Raw genomic sequence first — 20726 nt, 5'->3', positions numbered from 1 at the left:
TTGTGGTGCAGGTGTTTCATATTGAAACTAAAAAGAGAATTTTGGTACAATTCAGAATGGAAGTTGAAAAAGAGAAATTAAAGGACTGTTTAAGGACTATATGTAAAGAAGTTATGGACATGAGAAAAATATATGATCAAGGTTTATGGACTGGGGTTTGGGATTGTGGGGTTAATTTGAAAATGGAAAAGGGAAGTGATGTTTATATTCCAAGTGTGATAAATCTGAATGGTAACAGAAGATTTAATAAATAGAAAGGAGCCAAAAACATTTATGTTTCCCACAAAAAAAAAAAAAAAAAAATCAACTGATTAGTAATTGTGACAAAAAAAATGCTTTATTTGTGGTAAGCCTGGGCATGAAGCATAAAAATGTGATGTGAAATGTAAAAAATTTGGAAAATTTAGTCGCACATGGGTGGATTGTGAGGAATATGTAGATGGTATAGAGCAAGTACATATGCATGATTCTGTACATGATATAGAAAAGGAACAAGAAGGACAGATTACTATACAAGAAAGCAATAAAGACATAGTAGAGAATGAAAAAAAAGGAAGGGGAAGGAAGTGGTGCTTGATACGAGTGAGGAGGAATATGTAATCTGGCAGGTAGTGAGGGGGGGAAAATCTACAGAGGAAAAAGGGTGAAAAGGATAAAAAGGAAGTTTAAAATTGTAGTTGTAAAAGACAATAAAGGTAAAGGATAGAATGGGATAATTTATTTTAAAAGAAGGCTGACATCTTAGAGTTAAATGTTAATAGCATAAAGAATATAAAAAGAAGGTTAGGTATATTATAATGAGTTTCACTTGATACATGAGTAATTTTATTAGAAGATATGATTTTGATATAAAAAGAAAGATTATAAACCAAAGTGTTATGGAGTGGAAATATTTTATAAAATGTGGGAAAAGATAACGGCTCAGGAATATGTATGTTATGTTAGGAAAATATTCAACTCTTAGATTTTACAGCAGTAGCTTAGGAAGAATAATGGTGATAGGTTTAAGGTGGAAAACAGATGTTTACAGAATTATTGCAGTATATGCATATGTTATAAAGAATGATCATGTTTAAAAATTCTAAATTATGTAGAAGTTGATATAGATAGGGGATTTTACTTGTAATTTAAGAATAAGAAAGAAAAAGAATAGTGATGTTAAGACTGTAAATGAGATAATGAAAAGTTTGATATATATATATATACATATATATATATATATATATATATATATATATATATATATATATATATATATATATATATATATATGGGTTCCGTTCAAAACTTTGAATTTCATAAGATCGAAGATCATATGTTCGAAGTTTCAAAAGAGATCAGCATACAGCGCAGACCGGGAGATTTCCCTTGTCCTCGCTGTTGTGCGATCTTGGAATTGTTATATTTAAGTTGCGGGGGGGGGTGTGGGGGGTGCAGGGGTGCTTGCCTCCTGCATACACATGTTTTAGTGTGTTGGGTGGTGTTTTTTTTACAATTTTAAGATTCCAAGATCTCGAGATTCTGAACTCAATATTCTGAAACTCAAGATTTGGGGGTTTCAAAATTTCATAGTGAACCCATATATATATATATATATATGTGTGTGTGTGTGTGTATATATATATATATATATATATATATATATATATATATATATATATATATATATATATACACATACATATATGGGATAACCGTCACTGGACTTGCAGAAGAAATGAGATAAAAATGTAAATCGATTGTATTTTAATATCTGATAGTCTAAAAACTATGCAGAAAGTGATAAATTATAGTTTTTTTCTGTCTATATAACCATATGGATTGATGTACAGGAGAAAGAAGGATATATAAAAATCGGTAAAGGTGTGATGAGCTTAATGAAAAAGATTTAGCAAAGAAGACAGGAAAAGAGATAAAATTATGGAATGATTTATATAGACATGTGAATGTTCTATGAATGTGCAATGAAAATTATTTGAGTTGGTGGATAAGTTTAAAGGAAAAGTATGAAAAGTGTTTTCTGGAATGTCAAGTTAGATAGAGAAGGACAGAAAAATTAAAATATGGGCAGTTTAGTCAGGGAGTGTTTAGAGAAATATTAAGAGAGATAGCTTTTATGAGAATGAAAAGAAAATATGATACAAATAAGATTAGGAAACTGTTATATAAACAGATACTTTTTGCATGTAAGAAATGAACAGGTGGTGCCATATTTGAAAAATTATTAAAAGATAGTAAGAGAATAATAGAATTAAAAAAATAATGAAGGAGAAAGAATTACAAAATGTACAGTTTAAGTAAGGAAGATAATTAGAGCTTGGAGTGAGATATAAATGTGGAAGCCTGGAATATTAAAATAACTTAGTTTGGAGAAAGCTATGGGAATGGATTATACTGAGTATAACATGGAAGACTGGCAAAAAGTGTATTTTGTGGAGGTATTAAATGAATGGAGACCAATACTGTTGAATAACAGAGATTATAAGATATTTATGAGAATAATAACTAAAAGATTAACAAAGTAGGGAAATTGCTTATATATACAATTTTGGTAGAAAGAAGAAAGGCTTTATTATGGATAATAAAAGTAATAGATGATATAAATAAAAAGGTGGAAGCTAAAGTCATGGTAGGAGATTTGAGTAAAGCATGTGACAGAATAAAATATGAATGTCTATCTGACATATTAAGGGCTTATCATATAAATGAAAGAATAATAAAAATAATTAGGTTGGTATATCAGAAAAATAATGGAAGAATAATTTTCAATGTTTGGTTAAGTGAAGAAATCAAAATAGAGTTTGGAATAAGGCAGGAATGTTGTGGAAGTAGCATTTTATTTGCTGTAGCTTTGAATCTGTGGTTAATATAATGAGCAGAGTGTTAAATCTGGCAGGTTATAAGATAATGGAGGAGATATAAATGCCAGTAGTATATACATATGCAGCTGATATAGTTTTAGTTACTAAAACTAAGGAATGAATGGAAGAGGGAATTAGCTAAATAAATATGTAAAGATGCTTAGTTTATGTATAAATAAGGAAAAATAAAGGTTTTACATTTATGGGAAATATATAAGTGATAAATATGAAAGAATGTTATATTTTTCCATGGAAGCATTCAGAAATGGAGAAAAGCAATACTATTAAAATAAGATTTAAATGGTGTAAGAAAATGTATGACTGTGGAGATTTCTTTGTAGAGTTGGAGAATAGGTAAATTGCCTGTTAAAGTTAACATGCCTTATAAAAGATGACAAGAAAGAGTGTGGAATCACTGTGGGGAGCTGGAAACAATATAATATGTTTTTGAAAACGTCTAGAGTAAAGAAGCTATGGGAAGAAGTATGTAATAAGATGTTGAAGGGTTTTGAAAAGGTTAATTATTTTAATATGAATATGTTTGAATACAGGTATTATAGTAACAAAAAATGAAAAGAGGTTGAAATAATTGATTAAATATTTTTCATTCTGTGGGCATATTATGGACTGAGACTTAATGAAGTAAAGTTTAATGGGAAATGGACAATATCAGAGGATTTTGAAGATGCATTTTTGGCTCTGTAAAAAAGGGGGTGGGGAGGGAGGAAGTTTAACATATGAGGTTGTTCTAAATTATATAAAAGTGTAAATTGTAAATGATGTATATAATGCAAGTAATGTATATAAGCTCTGGTAATTAGTAAAGAACCCCTACTTGTTACGACACGCTACTTGCATGTGGCCATCGAATGTGAAGCATTCGTTCCATTCCTAGTGCAGTGCCAGCTGGGAGAATGGCACACAAAACGTAGCCTCCAAAGAAAGTGGAGTAAAAGTTAATGCCAACTACATAGAGATGTTTACTGTTGTTGAAGAGAAGATAATTGTTTGAGAGAGAGAGAAAAAGGAGATCAGATTGAGGATACAGAAGAGATTTTCCAGCTAGAGCTTTTCAAAGGGTCAAAAGGTAAAGCAGAAGTCACATTTACAAACCTTTAGTCCAGAGGGTTGCAGAGTAATATACTGGAGAAATTAATAGAGCATAAATAACCAGGGATGGAATAAGTATTGTGGGACAAATTGATGGAAAAATTAAACAAAGCAGAAGAAAAGCAAAATAAATCAATTGTGGGGGTAGCTGGAATACAAAATGAAGCTGGAAGAGAGAGAAAGAAGATGGAAGAGTCTGCAAAGAAGCAGCATACATTGAGAATTCAGAGTAAGGAAGAAGTAGAGATGGACAGGTATGAAATCTGGGACAAGATAGCTGTGCCTACAGGCATAAAAGGCACAGGAGGTAAGAACTTTTATCTAAATTTAAAGAGAGACTAATTGTGACATTTTTGAGACTGCTAAAACTTTAGAAACTTTTTTGAAAAAATACAGAGAGAGAGAGAGAGAGAGAGAGAGAGAAAAGGCATATGTCCATGGAAGAAATTTATTCTAATGACTTTTTTTTCGAGAAATGCAGAAAAAAGTCAATATACAATTTCAAACAGAAACTGAAATACTGTAAAAATATTTATTAAGGAACTTTTATAATGAAATAAAGGATGTTTCAAGAGTTATTGATATAACAGATAACTTTGCACAGGGGCTTGAGACTGTGATGTTTGAAAATTGAAAGTAGTCCACTTTTACATATTCCAGTGATTAATGTTGATGGCCATAGAGCTGCTAAGTATTGGTGCCAACCAAGAATGTGTCTTTTTTTTCCCGGGGGAATGAGGGACATTTTGTAAATAGTTGTGGTAAAAAAATGTTATTTACATGGAGAACTGCTCATGATGTTAAAAAATGTTGTACATGTAAGCAAATCAGACATGTATGGGTGGATTGTGAAAAAGAAAGGAGATTAGAGTGTGATGTTGAAAAAGAAATTGTAAATGAAAAAGAAACATTGCAACAGGAAGAACAGCAAAAAGATAAGAGGGAAAGTGGTGGTATAAACTCAGAAGAGAACATGGATAATACACGTAAACAGAAAAGGGAGAGGGAAAGTGGAAAAGAAGTTAGTGATGAAGAGAACATAATTTGGAAAATAATTAAAAAGAAAAGTTCAGTTGGGAAATTAAAGATAGGAAAAGAAAATTACAGGATTTAGGAATGAAAGTTAAAAAGAAAGGAAATGGATAATTAAGCAATTTCTCATAGATTAAAGTGAAGGGCAGAGAATAATCTTAGATGTTTTTCTGTTAATGTTAATACTATAAATATAGCTAGGAGAACTGTAGCAGTAGAATGGTGTAATGTGTGATATAGATTTGATAGTGTTCGATATTAGGAATTTAAAGAAGAAAGAACAGACAGAGACATTATGTTTAGGTGGTATAATATGGAATTCGGGTTATGAAAATTGTTCAGTGATTACTATATTTTATAAAAAGATATCACAATTCTAGATTATACTTTAGTTAAAGATGAGAAAGGAAAGGGTAAAGATTAATAGCAACATGCATATGAGCGTTTCTCCCCAGGCCTCCACTGAAAAGACGCTTTGTCCTAGTCAGATTTTTCAGGTCAATAAATGTTCAATAAATAAATAAAATAAGTACATAAATATCTATATGTTCTATATAAAGAAAGGGAGAAAGTATTCCTGGAAATAAATATTAAACTTATGTTATAGTCAGTATGGATATAATAGTAACAGTGAACTTTATTTGTGACTTAAGATATAAAAAGCAAACATATAGCATAGATAAGGTAATGGAATAAATAAAATGTGGAGAATTAGAATTATGGAATCTGAATAAGAGTACATATCGGATCGGGAAATTTCAAACCGATTATTTTCTATCTAAAATGATGAAAACTGTAATAGAAGAAGCAGTAGAGATGCAGATCATTTAACAATATGGATTGAAAATGAATGAGAATAAAAAATATATTAAAATAGGAAAAAGAATTAATGAAAAGGAATGGAACAAGAAAGGTTAAGAAGATATATTAATGTTATAGAAGGATCATTTAACAATGAGAGACTTTTATAAAAATTGGTCAGAATGGTAGATAATATTTAAAGAGAAGTAAAAAAGAATGTATTTAACATGGGAAAATAAAAGAGAAAAAAGGAATATATAGAAATTCAAAACTTGTTATGAATGAAAGCAATTATTTTACAAAAGAAGAGATTTATCAAACGAATCAAGAAAACATTAAAGATGTATTATATAAGAAAAAGTATTCTTTACAGGGAAAGAAGGAATTATCACCATGTTTAAGTGTAAAAGAAGAGTGGTATAATGACAGTCAAAAAACGGGTATCCGACAGGGATAAATCTGGTATGTTCCAAGAAAAGCAAATAAAAGAAAAAAATGGATGAAAACAGAAAGACTTTAAGAAGTTATATAAACACAAGTGTCAAAATACACTTTCACCATAAATGCTTCATCAGGCAGATACAAACAACCAAAGTTGAGTTCAGTTACACTGATAGTAAATAAGTCACATGATGCTATTTAACTTGATTACGCAAAAACCTTAAATAAGGCTTTAAAGTTACCATGTCATTAAGACCAGGGGTAACATGAGCTTTGAACCTGAAAATCCATTTAAGTTCTTCATATTCAGTGAGGTTTTTCATGCTGCACCCTCTTAGGGGTGTTGGTAGTGTTTTTAGTTTTGCAAAATTAAAAGTGTGAGTACCATCAGTGTCCTTTGTGTTTACATAAAGCATTAGTCATGATGTTCCTGTTTATATCCCAGAGATGTTACCCTATTCTGTGTTTTAATTTTCTCTTGGATTTCCCTATGTAATACGCTTTACATTTGCAACATGTGGCATAATAAATGAGATTAGCAGAGTTACAGTTACCATAAACATATAGTGTGAAATCCTTTCCACTCACAGGATGCTGGATGTGTTTCAGTGCATATGTGGGTTCAATAAACACAATTGTTGCATCTAAAAGTCCCTTTCTTGTTGCTACTAAAGGATGGAAAAGTAAGTGGCTGTTTAATGTAACAAAGTTTATTCTTAAGATTGGCATTTGTATTATGACTAAAACTAGGTGTTTCATGTAAAATATTAATACATTGTGGAATAACCCATGTGGCCAATTGTTTCTGCTTGTGGATGGGCCACTGAACCCATATCAAAATGCTTGAATACCAAATTGAAAGTAAATTTATCAGGGACTGGCGCCAATCTTAAGGGGACACGGTTGACTTTTTACATCAGCTCTCACTATGGTCAACTAGCAATACTGACAATGACTTTTATTTTGTAAGACTGAACATGGACTCTCTTATTTACAGTCATTCCAAATGACATTGGCATCAAATCTATCCAATACTATCTTCTTGAATTTTCAGATTATACAGCAGCCCAAATAGACACTATTTGTGACTTATCTGTGGTTTTAACTAACAATGTATTCCTTTTTCAAAGACAATTCTTTAAGCAATGGGTATCCTGGTTAAAAATACTTATGCCACATTATGTATCAATGGGAAAGAGTTTATATTTCATAACAACCCTTATGCTCACAAAGTCATTTTTATAAACACTTTGTTGACTACCTCTTTCTCATTTGGAGAACCACACCTAAATTTCATGAGTTTGAGCTTTACATCTCCAACACTACCAACTTCTTGAGTTTTAAAAGTGAAATATCAGCCTCCCAAATTCACTATTCGGATGTAACCCTTAATAAACATACATTGGGTTTAAAGGAACTACAGTCCATAAGAAACCTGTCAAGAGGAGTACATGCTTACACAGAACTAGTATGCATCCTCCTTATATATCTATTAACATAGTCAGAAATCAATTATCATGGGTAGTGAGACTAAACACTGATCATAACACCATGCTTACACAAATGCATACTATGGCTAATGACTTTGACATTAATAGCTATAAAATCAACAATATTAACACCATTAAAAACGACATCTTAAATAAATGAGATACAGACTATAAACTCTTTTCTTGCAGCATTTCACAACAATAACCTAATATACAACGTAAGCAAACACCTGCCAATATTATTTACTGATAGATGTACCCCTAGTTGTTTTAAAGGATAGGAAATTTAATGCCTGATGTTTTTTTTTTTTTTTTAATTTAACCTGATATGTGAGTGTTAGATGTTTACCTTAGGAACTTTGGAATACATTTCTGTATGGAGTATATGACTGCCATCTTTCAGTATACTCTAGTATTACAACTGTGAGAAGGTTGATGTCAGTAGTTTTATATGTGAGAAAGTAAAAAATGTTATGACTGATGTTTGCTGCCGTCACTTCTCTGTATGGTTATATAGTTGTTGATTGTAATAGTGAGACTTCAGCCTTTGTCTGTGGATGTTAAGACAAAAGTGTTGGAGTCTCCCTTTCACAGGCATCATCTATTTGGTTCTGCAGCTACAGAGCTTTTCAAGCTCTTCCAAGAGAATGGAAAATTTATCTGAGTCTTGAAACAAGTTTTTATTTCTCTTGTACCTAAGTTTCAGGTAAATTACCCTTCTAAAGCTGGTCCTTTTCTCTGTAAAGACTTGGTCTCTTCTGAGTAGAAAAGACCTCAGAGAAAGATGATTTCAGGAGAAGTTTCAGTCGAGTTTGAGTTCCTAAGCCTCCTTTTCAAGATAAGTCTCCTCTCTTGTGACTCTTTGCCTCCTCTTCCAGTTTTTGCCCCCTCAAGTCCCTTTATTTCAAAAACTGTCACTTGTTTTGAGAATTTGGCAGATGATCACCTCAGACAGATGGGCTCTATTCATCATTCAAAAGAGGTAGAAAATACTTGGAAAGCTCTTCCCTGACTTTTAAGGATTCCTCAACCTCCTTTATGCCAGATCCATCTTACACTGTCTCTTCTTCATGACTTTGTTTCTTGGGGGACAAGAGAACTGGTTCTTATTTACAAATAACAGCTTTTTGTTCCAGGAGGTTTCTGGTTCCCAGGAAAATGGGAGCATGGACTTAATTTTAGATCTTTCATGTTGCAACACTTTCTGAAGGTTCCAAGTTTCATAATGTTAATGAGTCATTCCTTGCTTCTGCTCATTATTCCTCAGGCTTACATGGTGACTTTGGATTTGAAAGATGCTTACATTCATATTCCTATTCATTTACATTTCAGAAAATACTTACATTTTTGTGTTTCTTCGTATCACTTTCAATTTTCTGCTTTACTCTTTAGTCTTTCTACTTCCCTAAAGGTATTCACAAACCGCTTAACTCCTGTGATTACTTTCTACAGGATTCAAGCTATTCAAAGTGTTCTTTATCTAGAAGATTTTTTTTCATTCAGGCTCCTTCCCAAGAGCTTCTGATGACTCATTTGTGTTTTTTGATAGACCTTCTGTACATGTAGGGGTTCTCTTTGAACTTGAGGAAGTCTTGCTTGATTCTGTCTCAGGATCAAATATTCCTGGGTTGCAGGATCAAACTATGTTGATGTTTTATTTTTCTTCCAGAAGACAAGGTGTTTTCCTTAGGGACTACTGTCTGGCCCTTCTGTCTTTGGATGTGATAACTGCTGAGTTCTGGGGCATATGGCTTCAATGATTTCAATGGTTCTAATGACCAGAATGCTTATGAGGAAGATAATATTTTCTGATGTCAGTTTGGACTCATCATTGTCTTTGTTTAAACTTCAAACTTCCCCTTCTGTCCTTTATCAAGAAGGAGATTTCTTGATAGAAAGATCGTTTCATTAAATCAGGGGATTCACCTTTTAAGTCCTCCTCCTCTTTTTCCTTACCAAGATGTTTTCAAAGGTGCTTCAGATCTGGCATGGGGAGCTTGTTCCAAGGGTATTCGTGTTCAGGTGGTCTGGTTCCAGAAAGAGAAATGGAGAGTGAGAAAGTATCACATCAGCATAAAGGATATGAGAGCACGTATTCTAACCCTTCATTTTCTACATTACCTACCTCTGGACTTTGGGTCTACTTCGAGTTTTCACTGATAACATTGCAGTCATGTGGTATATCAATAAGCAAGAAGCACCAAGTCCTACCATCTTTGCAGAATAGCCCTGTTAGCTTGTGAGATTGCAAATCAATGCAAACTCTTCCTTCAAGCTGGATATATATCCTTCGGCAGAAACACAGTAACAGATCTTTTGAGCAGATCCTTGCAAACTGATATTAAACAGAGAGGTTTTTCTGGATAACTTTCATCAGTGGTGTATTCTACAATTAGCTCTTTTTGCATCCATACACTGTAGGCATCTTAAGCTGTTTTGCTCAAGACTACTGTGCCCTAATGGCATGGAGAATTGACACCATGACCGTTTCTTGGAAGCTGATGTCCTGATATGCCTTTCCCCCAATTTCTTTGATTTCGGAAGTTGTTCTGAAGATAAAAAAGGGCAAGCCAAAATTCAATTCTTGTTGGTGACTTCCTGTGACCAGGGGGGAGTCATCACAAGTTAATCTCACAAGATGTATTTGGTCTCTCATTGATTCATTCATACCTGCATACTTTGGGTCTGACTCTTTGGGTGATAGAGTTTTAATCCATTTTAGGTAGCAGTTTCTTGAAGATGTGCTTATGTTTTTACAGGATGCTAGAAAAGCAAATACTAGAAAGTCTTATGTTTCTAAATGGAGTACATTTTGTCTTTTGTGCTGTGGTAGGAATCAAGACCCTTATCAAGGGATATTCATAAAATTCTGGGTTATTTGTGTGAATTGCGCTCAGTACTGGCATGGCATATTCTTCTATTAAAGTTTGTTTGTTAGCCATTTCTGCTCATTTCCCTTTGGCTCTTCATGTGTCTTTCCGAAATTGTTTTACCTCAAATTTGTAAGGCTTCCTTCATATTAGACCACAAGGAAAAGTTATTCCTCCTCCTCCTTGGGACTTGAACTATATGTTAGAGAAGCTGACTTTACCCCCTTTTGAATGATTCTCTTAAATTTTATACCTTGAAAGCAATGCTTTTAGTGTCATTCACTTTGGCTAAAAGAATTTCTGCGTTGGAAGCTCTTAAGGCTATTCTACCCTTTCTGATTTTTTCATAATGATAGTGTTACTGTCTGCATTAATCTTTCCTTTGACTATGAGCTTTCTTTGAATTAGTTAACTTTGCCACCTTTTTTTCCTACCCCTCAGAATTCTGTGGAGAAAATACCAAATTTCCTAGGTTTTCATTTTATTTGGACACTAAGGTCTGTCTGAATGTCAAATCTGCATGTCTTTCTTTTCAGGAGAACAGTTTGTGCCCCTGTTTCCAAGCAAACTGTTTCTGCTTGGATTTCTGAGGCTATTTCTTTTTGTTTCTTTCATGGTAAACAGCTCTTCACTAAAGTTGCATCTTTGAGGGCTTTCTTCAAAGTTTTCAACTTAAAATCTATTCTTGAGGCAGCCACTTTGTCCTATGTTCACACTTTCACAAAACATTATAAAATTTATATATTTTCTAAAATGAACTGGGTTTGCTCATTCTAGTCTTATTGGGTCTTCTGAACCGTAAACCTGTTCACACTTCCTCCTTTCTTTCTTTGACAGTTGTGGGAATCCCCCAGTAGGTTAATAGGCTGGTACTAGGCTATTGGCCCTAGGGCCTATACAAGCCTGGCTATTTCTTCCCACAATATTTACTTCCCTGGACCCCTGTCTAGCAGGGCAACTGACGTGCTCCCCGGGATAAATTTCCTATCTCCCATCCAGTCGTCAAGGTTCCTTTTGAAGAGGGCCAAGGAGGCGCTCTGCTTGACATGTATGGGCAGTCTATTCCAGAGTATGGGGAGTCTGTGGATCAGGAACCTATCCCTCCAGCTTGTTTTGTTCATTGTGATGACAAGGCTTATGTCCCTGGAGTGTGTGGCTCTGATGGATTGAAATTTGTTTGAGTGTAGCATGTCCAACATCTCCAGGTTTGACATGACCTTGTATGTTAAGCATAGATCGCCTCTGAGTAGATGATATGCGACAGAGTATAGCTGGAGTTTTTTTAGTCGGTCAGCGTAGGGCATCTGCTTTAGGCCTGTGATTCTTTTAGTGAGGTGTTTCTCTGGCCTTTCCAGTTGTTGCAGATGTCTTGTGAGGTACATACCAAACGGGGCATTGTACTCTATGATGGGTCTAATGAGGAATGAGTACAGTGGGACAATGACCTCCTTTTTTCTGGATGAAAAGCCCTTAGTGATGAGGTGTGCCACATAGAAGGATTTCCTGACTGTTGTGGCGATGTGGTTATCGAAGGTGAGACAACTGTCCACATGTGTTCCTAAGTCTCTTATCACACTTTTGTTTTTTAGTTTATTGCCACCTATGTGGTAATTCATGGGTACATGTTTTTTTCCCAGAGGGGATAACTATACACTTCTTGGCGTTGAGCTTGAGTGCATGGCTCTGGCACCAAGCTTCTGTTTCTGTAAGGCCCTTTTGTAGAATATCCACATCATTTGGGGATTCATTAATGGCTTCCAGTTTGCAGTCATCTGCGAACTTTGTTAGCCAGGAGTCCCTCAGTATTGGCTTGTACTTCAGAGAAGTAGATGTCAAACAAGAGTGGTTCCAGGACTGAATCCTGAGGTACTTCACTTGTCTGAAGCTGGATTTGGAGTCAGCTACTTTACAGTGTGGGTGCTATCAGTAAGCCAGTTGGCAACCCGTCAAGTGACACAGGGATTTATGCCCAGCTTAGTAAGTTTATCTATGATTCCAGAGTGGGGGATGGTGTCGAAGGCCTTGGCAAGATCCAGATAGGCTGTGTGGACTGCCTTACCCTCGCCCACGGTTCTGGAGACTGATTCGAAGAAGTCAGGTTCAGGAGACATGATTGGCCCTTCTCAAACCCAAACTGGGTGGGGTCCAGTGTTTGAAAGTTGCCAATGTCTTTGTTTATAAGTTTGATGATGATACAGTCCATGGCCTTGCAGATCAGACTCATCAGACTGATGGGATTGTAGTTCCCAGGATCCAAGGTGGATCCCCCCACTTGTGGAGTGGGATAACTGTAGCTGTGTGCCACTCAGTGGGCATGAAGCCTGAGGTGGGGCTATGATTAAACATGATACTTAGGTGAGGTGCCATTTTATTTTGTAGTTCATGTAGTACACAGCCCCGGATGTCGTCTGGTCCCATGGATGCTGTATTCTTAGCTTTGGAAAGTGTGTTTTTTTACCTGTGTGGCTGTGATTAATGGAATTTGGCAATCTTTCTGTATTGAGATAGGCCCTTTAGGGGGTGAGAGGGGGTGAAGTTGTCACTGAATCGATCTGCCAGGATATTGGCAATATCCTTGGGATCAGTATATTTAATGTCATTCTGTTGTAGATCAGAGCAAATCTGAGCATTGCCATTTAGATTCCTGAGATAGCTATAGAATGCCTTGTGGTTGTCTTTGGAATCTTTGGCAATTTTATTTTCGTAACTAGCTTTGGAGGATTTTATGAGGGATCTCAGCTTCTTACTGAGGCTGTTAAGGGATTTTTTTTGCATCCTGGGATTTTCCTCTTTTCTGCAACAGATTCTTCCTTCTGTTGTATAGTTTGTTTATGTTAGGGGACTACCAGACTGGCTTCCTTTTTTTGGAGGACCGCGTCTTGGTTCTGTTTGGGATGGCATGATTCATGCATGAGTGGATGTGCTCGTACAGTGCTTTAGTGTAGGATTCGGCAGTCGAGCTTTCAGTTCCTGTCTGCATGGGTGTCATGAAGTTTGTCACTTCTGACTTGAGTAGCATGAAGTTGGCCTTGGAGAAGTTTTTTACGAAAGTTTCCTTACTGGGAGTTGGAGGTGGGATGTGGATGTTAAAGGTGATTAGCTTATGGTAAGACCTAACCAACGAGGGGGTGACCACTGGTGTAGAGCATCGATTTCCCATGTTGGTAATGACCAGGTCCAGGATATTGGAGCCCCTAGTGGGGCTATGGATTAGTTGATCCAGGGCGTTGGAATTTATTAATTCCAAGAACCATTGGGCAAAGGTGTTCGTACACGAGTAGTTTTCCAAGTTAATGGCAGGGTAGTTGAAATCACCCAGTATTAGGGTGTTTGGTTGTATCTTAATATTTTTAGTATGTGCAGATAGGTCTAGTGAGAATCATGGGGGCATGGTGGGGAATCTATAGCAAGCTACAATTTGAATTGCAGTCTTACCTAGTGTTAGTTGCACCTAGAGAATTTCGGATGCATTGTGTTGGGCAGCTAGCCTGGAGGTGTGAATGTCCTTGGTGAATATAGACACTCCTCCACCTTTAGTGTTTCAGTCATGGTTTTGTGGCCGAAGTGTGGTAAGAGTTGTAGCCTGGTATTCAGGGGTGCTCTCTGGAGCCTTGAACCAGGTCTCAGTTACTGCACAGATATTGATGTTCTCCATTTTTAGGAGTACCTCAAGAGTGCATATTGAGGTTTAGGCTTCTAGCATTGAGTAGATTTTACATACTTGTACCTGTTATGGTGGTGGTTTTGTCCTTTTAGCCTTGCCTAAAAAAGGCACTATAAGGGTGGCAAGAGCCTTGGCCAGTAACCTGAATCCTAGGGGGCGACAGGTGCAGACAGTCACTGCCAAAACATCATAGTTTGTCGATCATGTCTTCTCAGGCAGACAGATACTGGATTCCCTTTGAATGACACCAGAAGTTTAGCCAATTGTTGAAGTCAATCATTTTGTCCTTATACTGTGGTATCATTCTGGGCGAAGGCAGGATGCTACTCAGGGCTAAGGTCATACCTGCCTGGGCCACATGATCCAAGAGCTCTTGCATGTCTCTTTTCATGTACTCCAGGGAGGTCTGTCTCAAGTCATTCACTCTAACATGGACAATGACAGAGCCATATTTGTACTTGTTGTGGAGTGACTTGAGTGCATGCGTTATGTGGCAGATCCTGGCACCCGACAGGCAGCTGACTGTAATTTTCTCCTTGCTTAGCATGGTGAGTGGGACATCAGTGTGCCTGACTATAGAGTCACCTATGGTACGTTGTCTTGCCTTAGGGGCTGTTGTTGGGGGGCACACTGGTGTTGTGAGCTATGTGATACTTTGGTTGTGATTGGTGTTTGTTTGCGTTTCAGCTTCAGCGGTCCTTGTTGCTTGGGCAGGTTAATGTTAAGGGCCCCCGCATATGTGGGTTTAGTGTTGCTATGTGAGGGTTTTGAAGGGCTTTGTGTTGCTTGAGGTGTAGTGTGGGTGTCTCCTCTTGATCATCTAGCACAATCTTGGCTAGAGAGAGCTTTGCTTCCAGTTTGGCTATGTAAGTGCATCTCTCGCAGGTTGTAGTGTTGGGTGGTAGGAGGAGAGGGTCATCTGTGTACATAAGGCAATTGCTGCATTGCCCCAGTATGCCCAGATTCACCAGGTGGACAGGATGTTACTGCAACATTGACCAAGATAGGACATAGTGTAGTTGTGTAAAAACTTAGCAGAGTAGTAGATGTCTAAATGATCACTGTTACATTATTACTTCTCTTCCCTCCTTCATCCTTTTTTTCATACATTAGTGTTTAGCAGGCTAAAATTATATGGAGTTGCAGCTTTTCATCTCTGGTTAGACTCGTGTCACATTTTCCTTGATTTTCCATTTAAGTAAAAACATTCAGAAAAAAAACTAAGTACATTTCCTTTTCATCCCCAGCCCTTTGCAAGAAGAAAAACATGAGCAACTATACATTTTCTAAAAATGAAAAGTAGAATTATTGTAAAATCTCTGTGTTTGAATTTTAAACCCTGCTGGGCCATAGTCTTGTAGTTTAAATTACAGATGTGGCAGGACTTTGTACTACTACCAGATTTGAGCCTTAGACATTTATTACTATATTTTAAGTTGGGCTTTGTTAGTTTTTGCCAGTATGCTATATACTGACAAGACGTTGGCCCATATACATGGTACATGCAATGGGCTAGAGAACCAGCAGATGGTTTAGTAATCTTTACTGCCTGACATGCCCATAATATAAAATGCAGTACACTGTGTTGTTAGTCAACCCCTCTCTTCTTTTTTTTTTTTTAATTACCACAGAACACACACAGTCATGCATACAGATTCATACAAGCAGTCAACCATGCACATCCAGTGATTGCATGGCCCCTCCCTGCTGTGCATTTATGACTGAAACCCAATTTAGTTGAAATAACAGGCTCCTCCCAGTTAAAGCATATAGCATATACTAGAAGAAAAACCTCACAACTGTGAACATAAACCTAAACATAGAATGCATTCACCAGTGCAATAAATGATGTGCATACAGTCCAAAGCTGCACTGACATCACTGAAACCCACAGGAACTCAGACAAAAATGCAAGTTAAAAACACTTACTGGAATGGGCACCCAGTATTTAACAAAGAGATCCCTGCCACAGTCTTCAATGATGTGAAGCAAAACAAATTAATCTTAGGTAAAACAGTACCAGACAAGCCAGCATCTGAAATGGAACACTTGTTAGCAGATAATGTCATGCACTATTCAATTTAAAACAGATTGTCAAGAGATTTTGGATGCAAACATATTATTTATTATAAAGCGTCATGATACTGGAATATCTAAGAATAGGAAGATTCAACTGTATGCATACATATAACCCTTTTTATATCTTAACATTTCCAAAAAAAATAGATTGGTTAATACAAAAATCAAATCTTTCTCATCTTGTGATTAAAACACAAACACATGTTTCCGAGGCTAAGAAGAGTAAACAGATAACAAGGTATTCGTATGGGAGGATAGCTTAAAACTTTCTCCTGCTTCAGTCCTGACATGGTTTGTGTTCATTTTCAACAGACTTATCTCAAGAGACATTCTAAGCAAGTAAAGAGTACCTAATTTTCATTCAAGGTTAAATGATTGCAAAAAGCATTTACCATCTGTTTGTTCAGCTCTCATGAACTCTAACAAAGTCAAACTGTACTCGGCTAAATAGCAAATAATTTGCAGCTGTTGCAGTACTTTTAAGCTAACAGATAAGCATTAATAAGCATAAAAAGTAACATATCCATTATAAACTCCTCCTTTCCATTTCCCTTGTATTTGAGAAAGGGCCGTCTCCTTGCAAAGGTCAAGGAGAAGACAGGAGATTAGAATGAAAAATCTTCTAAGGGAATTCCCAAGTTGAAGTCCATTGCATAAGATTAATTGTAAGATTAGCTGAGACATTTAGTTTAGAGGGAGTCACTTCTAGTAAAGAAATAGAATGTAACATTTTGAAAGCAAGAGGTCAAACAAACTCTTAAGTGACACTGGAAAACTGTTCCAAGTTTTGAATTAAGTTTATTTATAGTTTAAAATGAACAAAAACAAATCTAAAGAAGTCTGTCAAGTAATGTAGGTGAAAGCACTTATTCTTTTTTTTCTAATAAAAGTACCACTCGGTGTTCCAAGCTATTCTGTTTGTTTTTATTTTGTTTACTTTTTAACCCTAGCTGGTTATTTTATTCAAATGTATGTGCACTTTGGATGGCATGAACCAAAATAAATTATTTTGTTGCCTTGAAGAGAGCAAAACATTGGACCTCCTGTTTGTATGGGCCCAAGTTTTTTTAAAAGCAGCAGGACCTGATACTGATCAGGATGGTTGTGCACTCTGACCCTGTTGTGAAAATAGTGGGTATGATTTTACCAAGTTACTCAAAATGGTAGTAGTCATTCATTTTTAATCAACACCCATTTTATTTGAAAAGTAAGTTTTGCCTTACTCCCAAGTATGCACAGTTAATACATTTAGAGATTTATTGGTTCTTAGGTTTCAGTGTTCACAGCATGCCCCCCCCCCCCCAGAAGCACTTTTTGTGCGAGTTTCTTTCTTATAAAATTGATACGCTGTTTCAGTGTGTCAGTGCAGTATTTTTACTACAAGTTTGGAAACAGTGCTATGTGTATTTGTGCTGAATATGTATTAGTGATTTCATTCATCAGCCATTGAAGGATGCAGGCAGGATGTTAGTAAGTAGCTTTAGTGAAACAAAACAATGAGCTGCTTGACAGGCTTTATCTTCCTGACCAGAATTTGATTCCCTTAGTATTTGACTGCACAGTCTGCAAATATGAGCAAGCCACATTGTCAAATACAAAACTCGTGTTATTCTTGAAAGCAGATTTTTATATGTAACGAAATGTGCCTGTTAAATAAAGGATAAATAAAAAAAGAAGCAATTATGGTGTTCCATTGTTTTCACAGATTGGACTTCACAATTAGATGTGTGTGTTCATTAGGTTTGGCCCTTGTGTGGTTTTATTCCAAGTTAAGTTCTGTTTACTAACGAAAATAAATGTCAGGAGTTGGTAATTGGCGTCTGAGTTATATTTAACTCTCTACTGTTGCTGTTTACACAACACCACATGCATCCGTACTCTCCATACCTTGGTATAATATACTTCATCCTACTGCTAATCCTCTCCTTGTTGTAATTATCCTCTCCTCTCATATGGCACCTCTTATTCCACATCTACTTCATCCTATTTCTGTTCTATCATGTATTATTGTTATAACATTCACCCACTAGTTTTCTCCTTCTCTTTCTCTACATAAAACTGCACTGCACTGTTATACATGGTTTCCTCTATGTCTTGGGATGTAATATCTATGTAATTCATAATCTGTAATGTATAACCAGTGTAATCTTCAATGCCTAAAAGCATATTTTCTCAACTTTGTATTTTCCCTTATCATTGTAAGTATGATCTTTTTGGACATGTGTGATGTAAACATCCTTTTGTTTTCTTGTTATTCAATATTTATGGAGTTTTTCTCCCCACAACTCCAATGTAAACAAGTTTTTCTATGCTCAGACAAACTTTCCTGGTAAACAAATGCAAAATAAAATAAAATTGTTCTATTAGAATGTCAGTGTTGAATGCAACTTGTTACTACATGTTTATAGTAACTCTATTTATATGTTTAACTTGTTTTGCTTATTTTAGTAACTTTGTTTACTTAATTTTTTTGTTTTTTATCTTGCATATTATATAAATGTTTGTACCTAATGCGTTCAGAAATTTCTGACATTGTACCATGTTTTTTAGAAAATAAACCCTTTTTATCGGGGGAAGTGATGAAGAATAAGATCAGTGCAATGGAGTCAGTGCTGCTTTTGAGACGAACAGAATTAGAAAAACTTGTAGAAGAAAAACTGTGGGTAGAGAGTCTTCTAAAAATGTGCAAAAACATTGCAGTGTCTGTTAAAGGTAAGATTGTCCTTCAATAATGAAAAGGTAAGATGATCATTTAGTAATGAAAAAGCTTGCTAGAGTTTTTGAATCTTTTGTTTTGTTAAGATGGAAATGAAAAGTTTTAAGTGCTTATAATCTGAGTGTCTTTATATTAACATTGCAAAGGACATAGTCTCCCCACACTAAACTGCTGTAACAGTGATGCCACTGTTTTACAGCTACAGCTATGCACAGACATCCTGCCTATTTAACTGAGGTGAAGAATGGTTGCTCCCCAGTCTTCTAAAAGGGTTTAACAGTCCTATGGCTGAGTTATATCAGATGCTTAGCTTAGTGTGCAGTTTCTCAGCTAGTACAGTTATAAAGATGTTTTAACTATTATATATTTTACTAAAATGGATATTTGGAAACAAAAATTGACTTATTCTAGTATAATGCAAAGTAGCTGGAAATCATTAGTGCTGTTGAAAGAATGTTTCATCTCTCAGCTGTAATTTTTTCACCTTCTTGAGGATTCATTCTTTTTGCTTATCGAGCCAGCTGCACAGCATTATGTTTTGTGTGTTGGTAGAACTCTGATGCTACATTACTGCCTTTGATCACTTGTTCTCTGCAAACCATGTAAAGGTGATCACCTTGATCTCTCATGCTCCGTGAGTGAAAGGAATGTGTGAACTTTTTTGCTTTCTCACAACTATTAATAGTCCCATGCAGTGTAGTAAGACAGACTAACTATTAGACTAGATCAGAACTTGGCAAATGCACCACCTCTGGTACAATGTCTGATCCTGCAGTGATCATTTCCCAGTCTATATGACTAGCCATCTCACGCATCCAGTTAAACAGCATGTTTATAAAACAGCACTCAACTTTCCAAGTTTAACCCAGAAATGTCATTACTACCCTTTCATCTATTAACTGGGACTTACTAAAAATTCTTCCATTAGATGATGTAAATGAATTCATTACAACTTTGCTGAATATCCTGAATAGCCATTGCACCTCCAAAAGGAAGAGACTAAAAACGAATAATTGCAGTTTGGCTGTCCAAAAAGAGTAGAATGCTAATGCAGGATAGAAAAAAGCATAAAAAGAATGCAAAAATATGAAATACCACAGTATCTTGAAAACTTCAGAATGCTTCACAATCATACTACACTGCAAGTAAATGAAGGCAAGAAATATACTATAATAACTTTAAGAATAATAGTAAACGGAACCCTAAAAAATTCTGGACAGCCATTAAAGAAATATTGCATCCTGGCCATAAATTCGGGTGAATATTACCTTGTTGAAAGACATCTTCATCGAATGCCTCTTGATTGACCAATAAACAGCGAACTCCCAAATCTCAGAACTGCTACTTCAGTGAATTTTTTCCCAGGGGAAAAAATGCTTGGCTGTCATCCGGAATATGTCTTTTCTCCACTGTAATGCAATCTCAGAGTTGGTATATTTATTTAGGGGGGTGTGGGGGGCAAAGACCCCACTTTGTAGGGTCTGAAAGATCGTGTGTTTTTTGGTTGACCAAGCATTTTTTTTTCCCCCTAGGAAAAAAATTTGCTGAAGTGACCTTTTAGAGATCTGAGACTTCACTGTTTATTGGTCGACGAAGAGGCGTTCGATGAAGGTGTCTTTCAATCAGGAAATATAGACCCATAAATTCAACTCTAACCCCTTT

The 20726-nt window shown here is 35.8% G+C and overlaps 1 protein-coding gene across 1 annotated transcript in view; it reads left to right on the top strand.

The window, feature by feature from the left end:
• The window catches only part of RNF213 (ring finger protein 213), a gene marked incomplete in the record, with an annotated part of 2890576 nt that overhangs the window by 1055086 nt on the left and 1814764 nt on the right, over positions 1-20726 (top strand). The window contains 1 exon segment of the mRNA XM_044069632.1: positions 18899-19060. Within this exon segment, the coding sequence (XP_043925567.1) occupies positions 18899-19060 (162 nt within the window).

The sequence above is a fragment of the Protopterus annectens genome, chromosome 4.part0 (assembly GCF_019279795.1).
Source record: "Protopterus annectens isolate FY-2018-M chromosome 4.part0, PAN1.0, whole genome shotgun sequence".
Taxonomy (NCBI): Eukaryota; Metazoa; Chordata; order Ceratodontiformes; family Protopteridae; genus Protopterus; species Protopterus annectens.
Note: the sequence above shows the minus strand (reverse complement) of the source record. Positions and strands in the feature narration are given on the sequence as shown.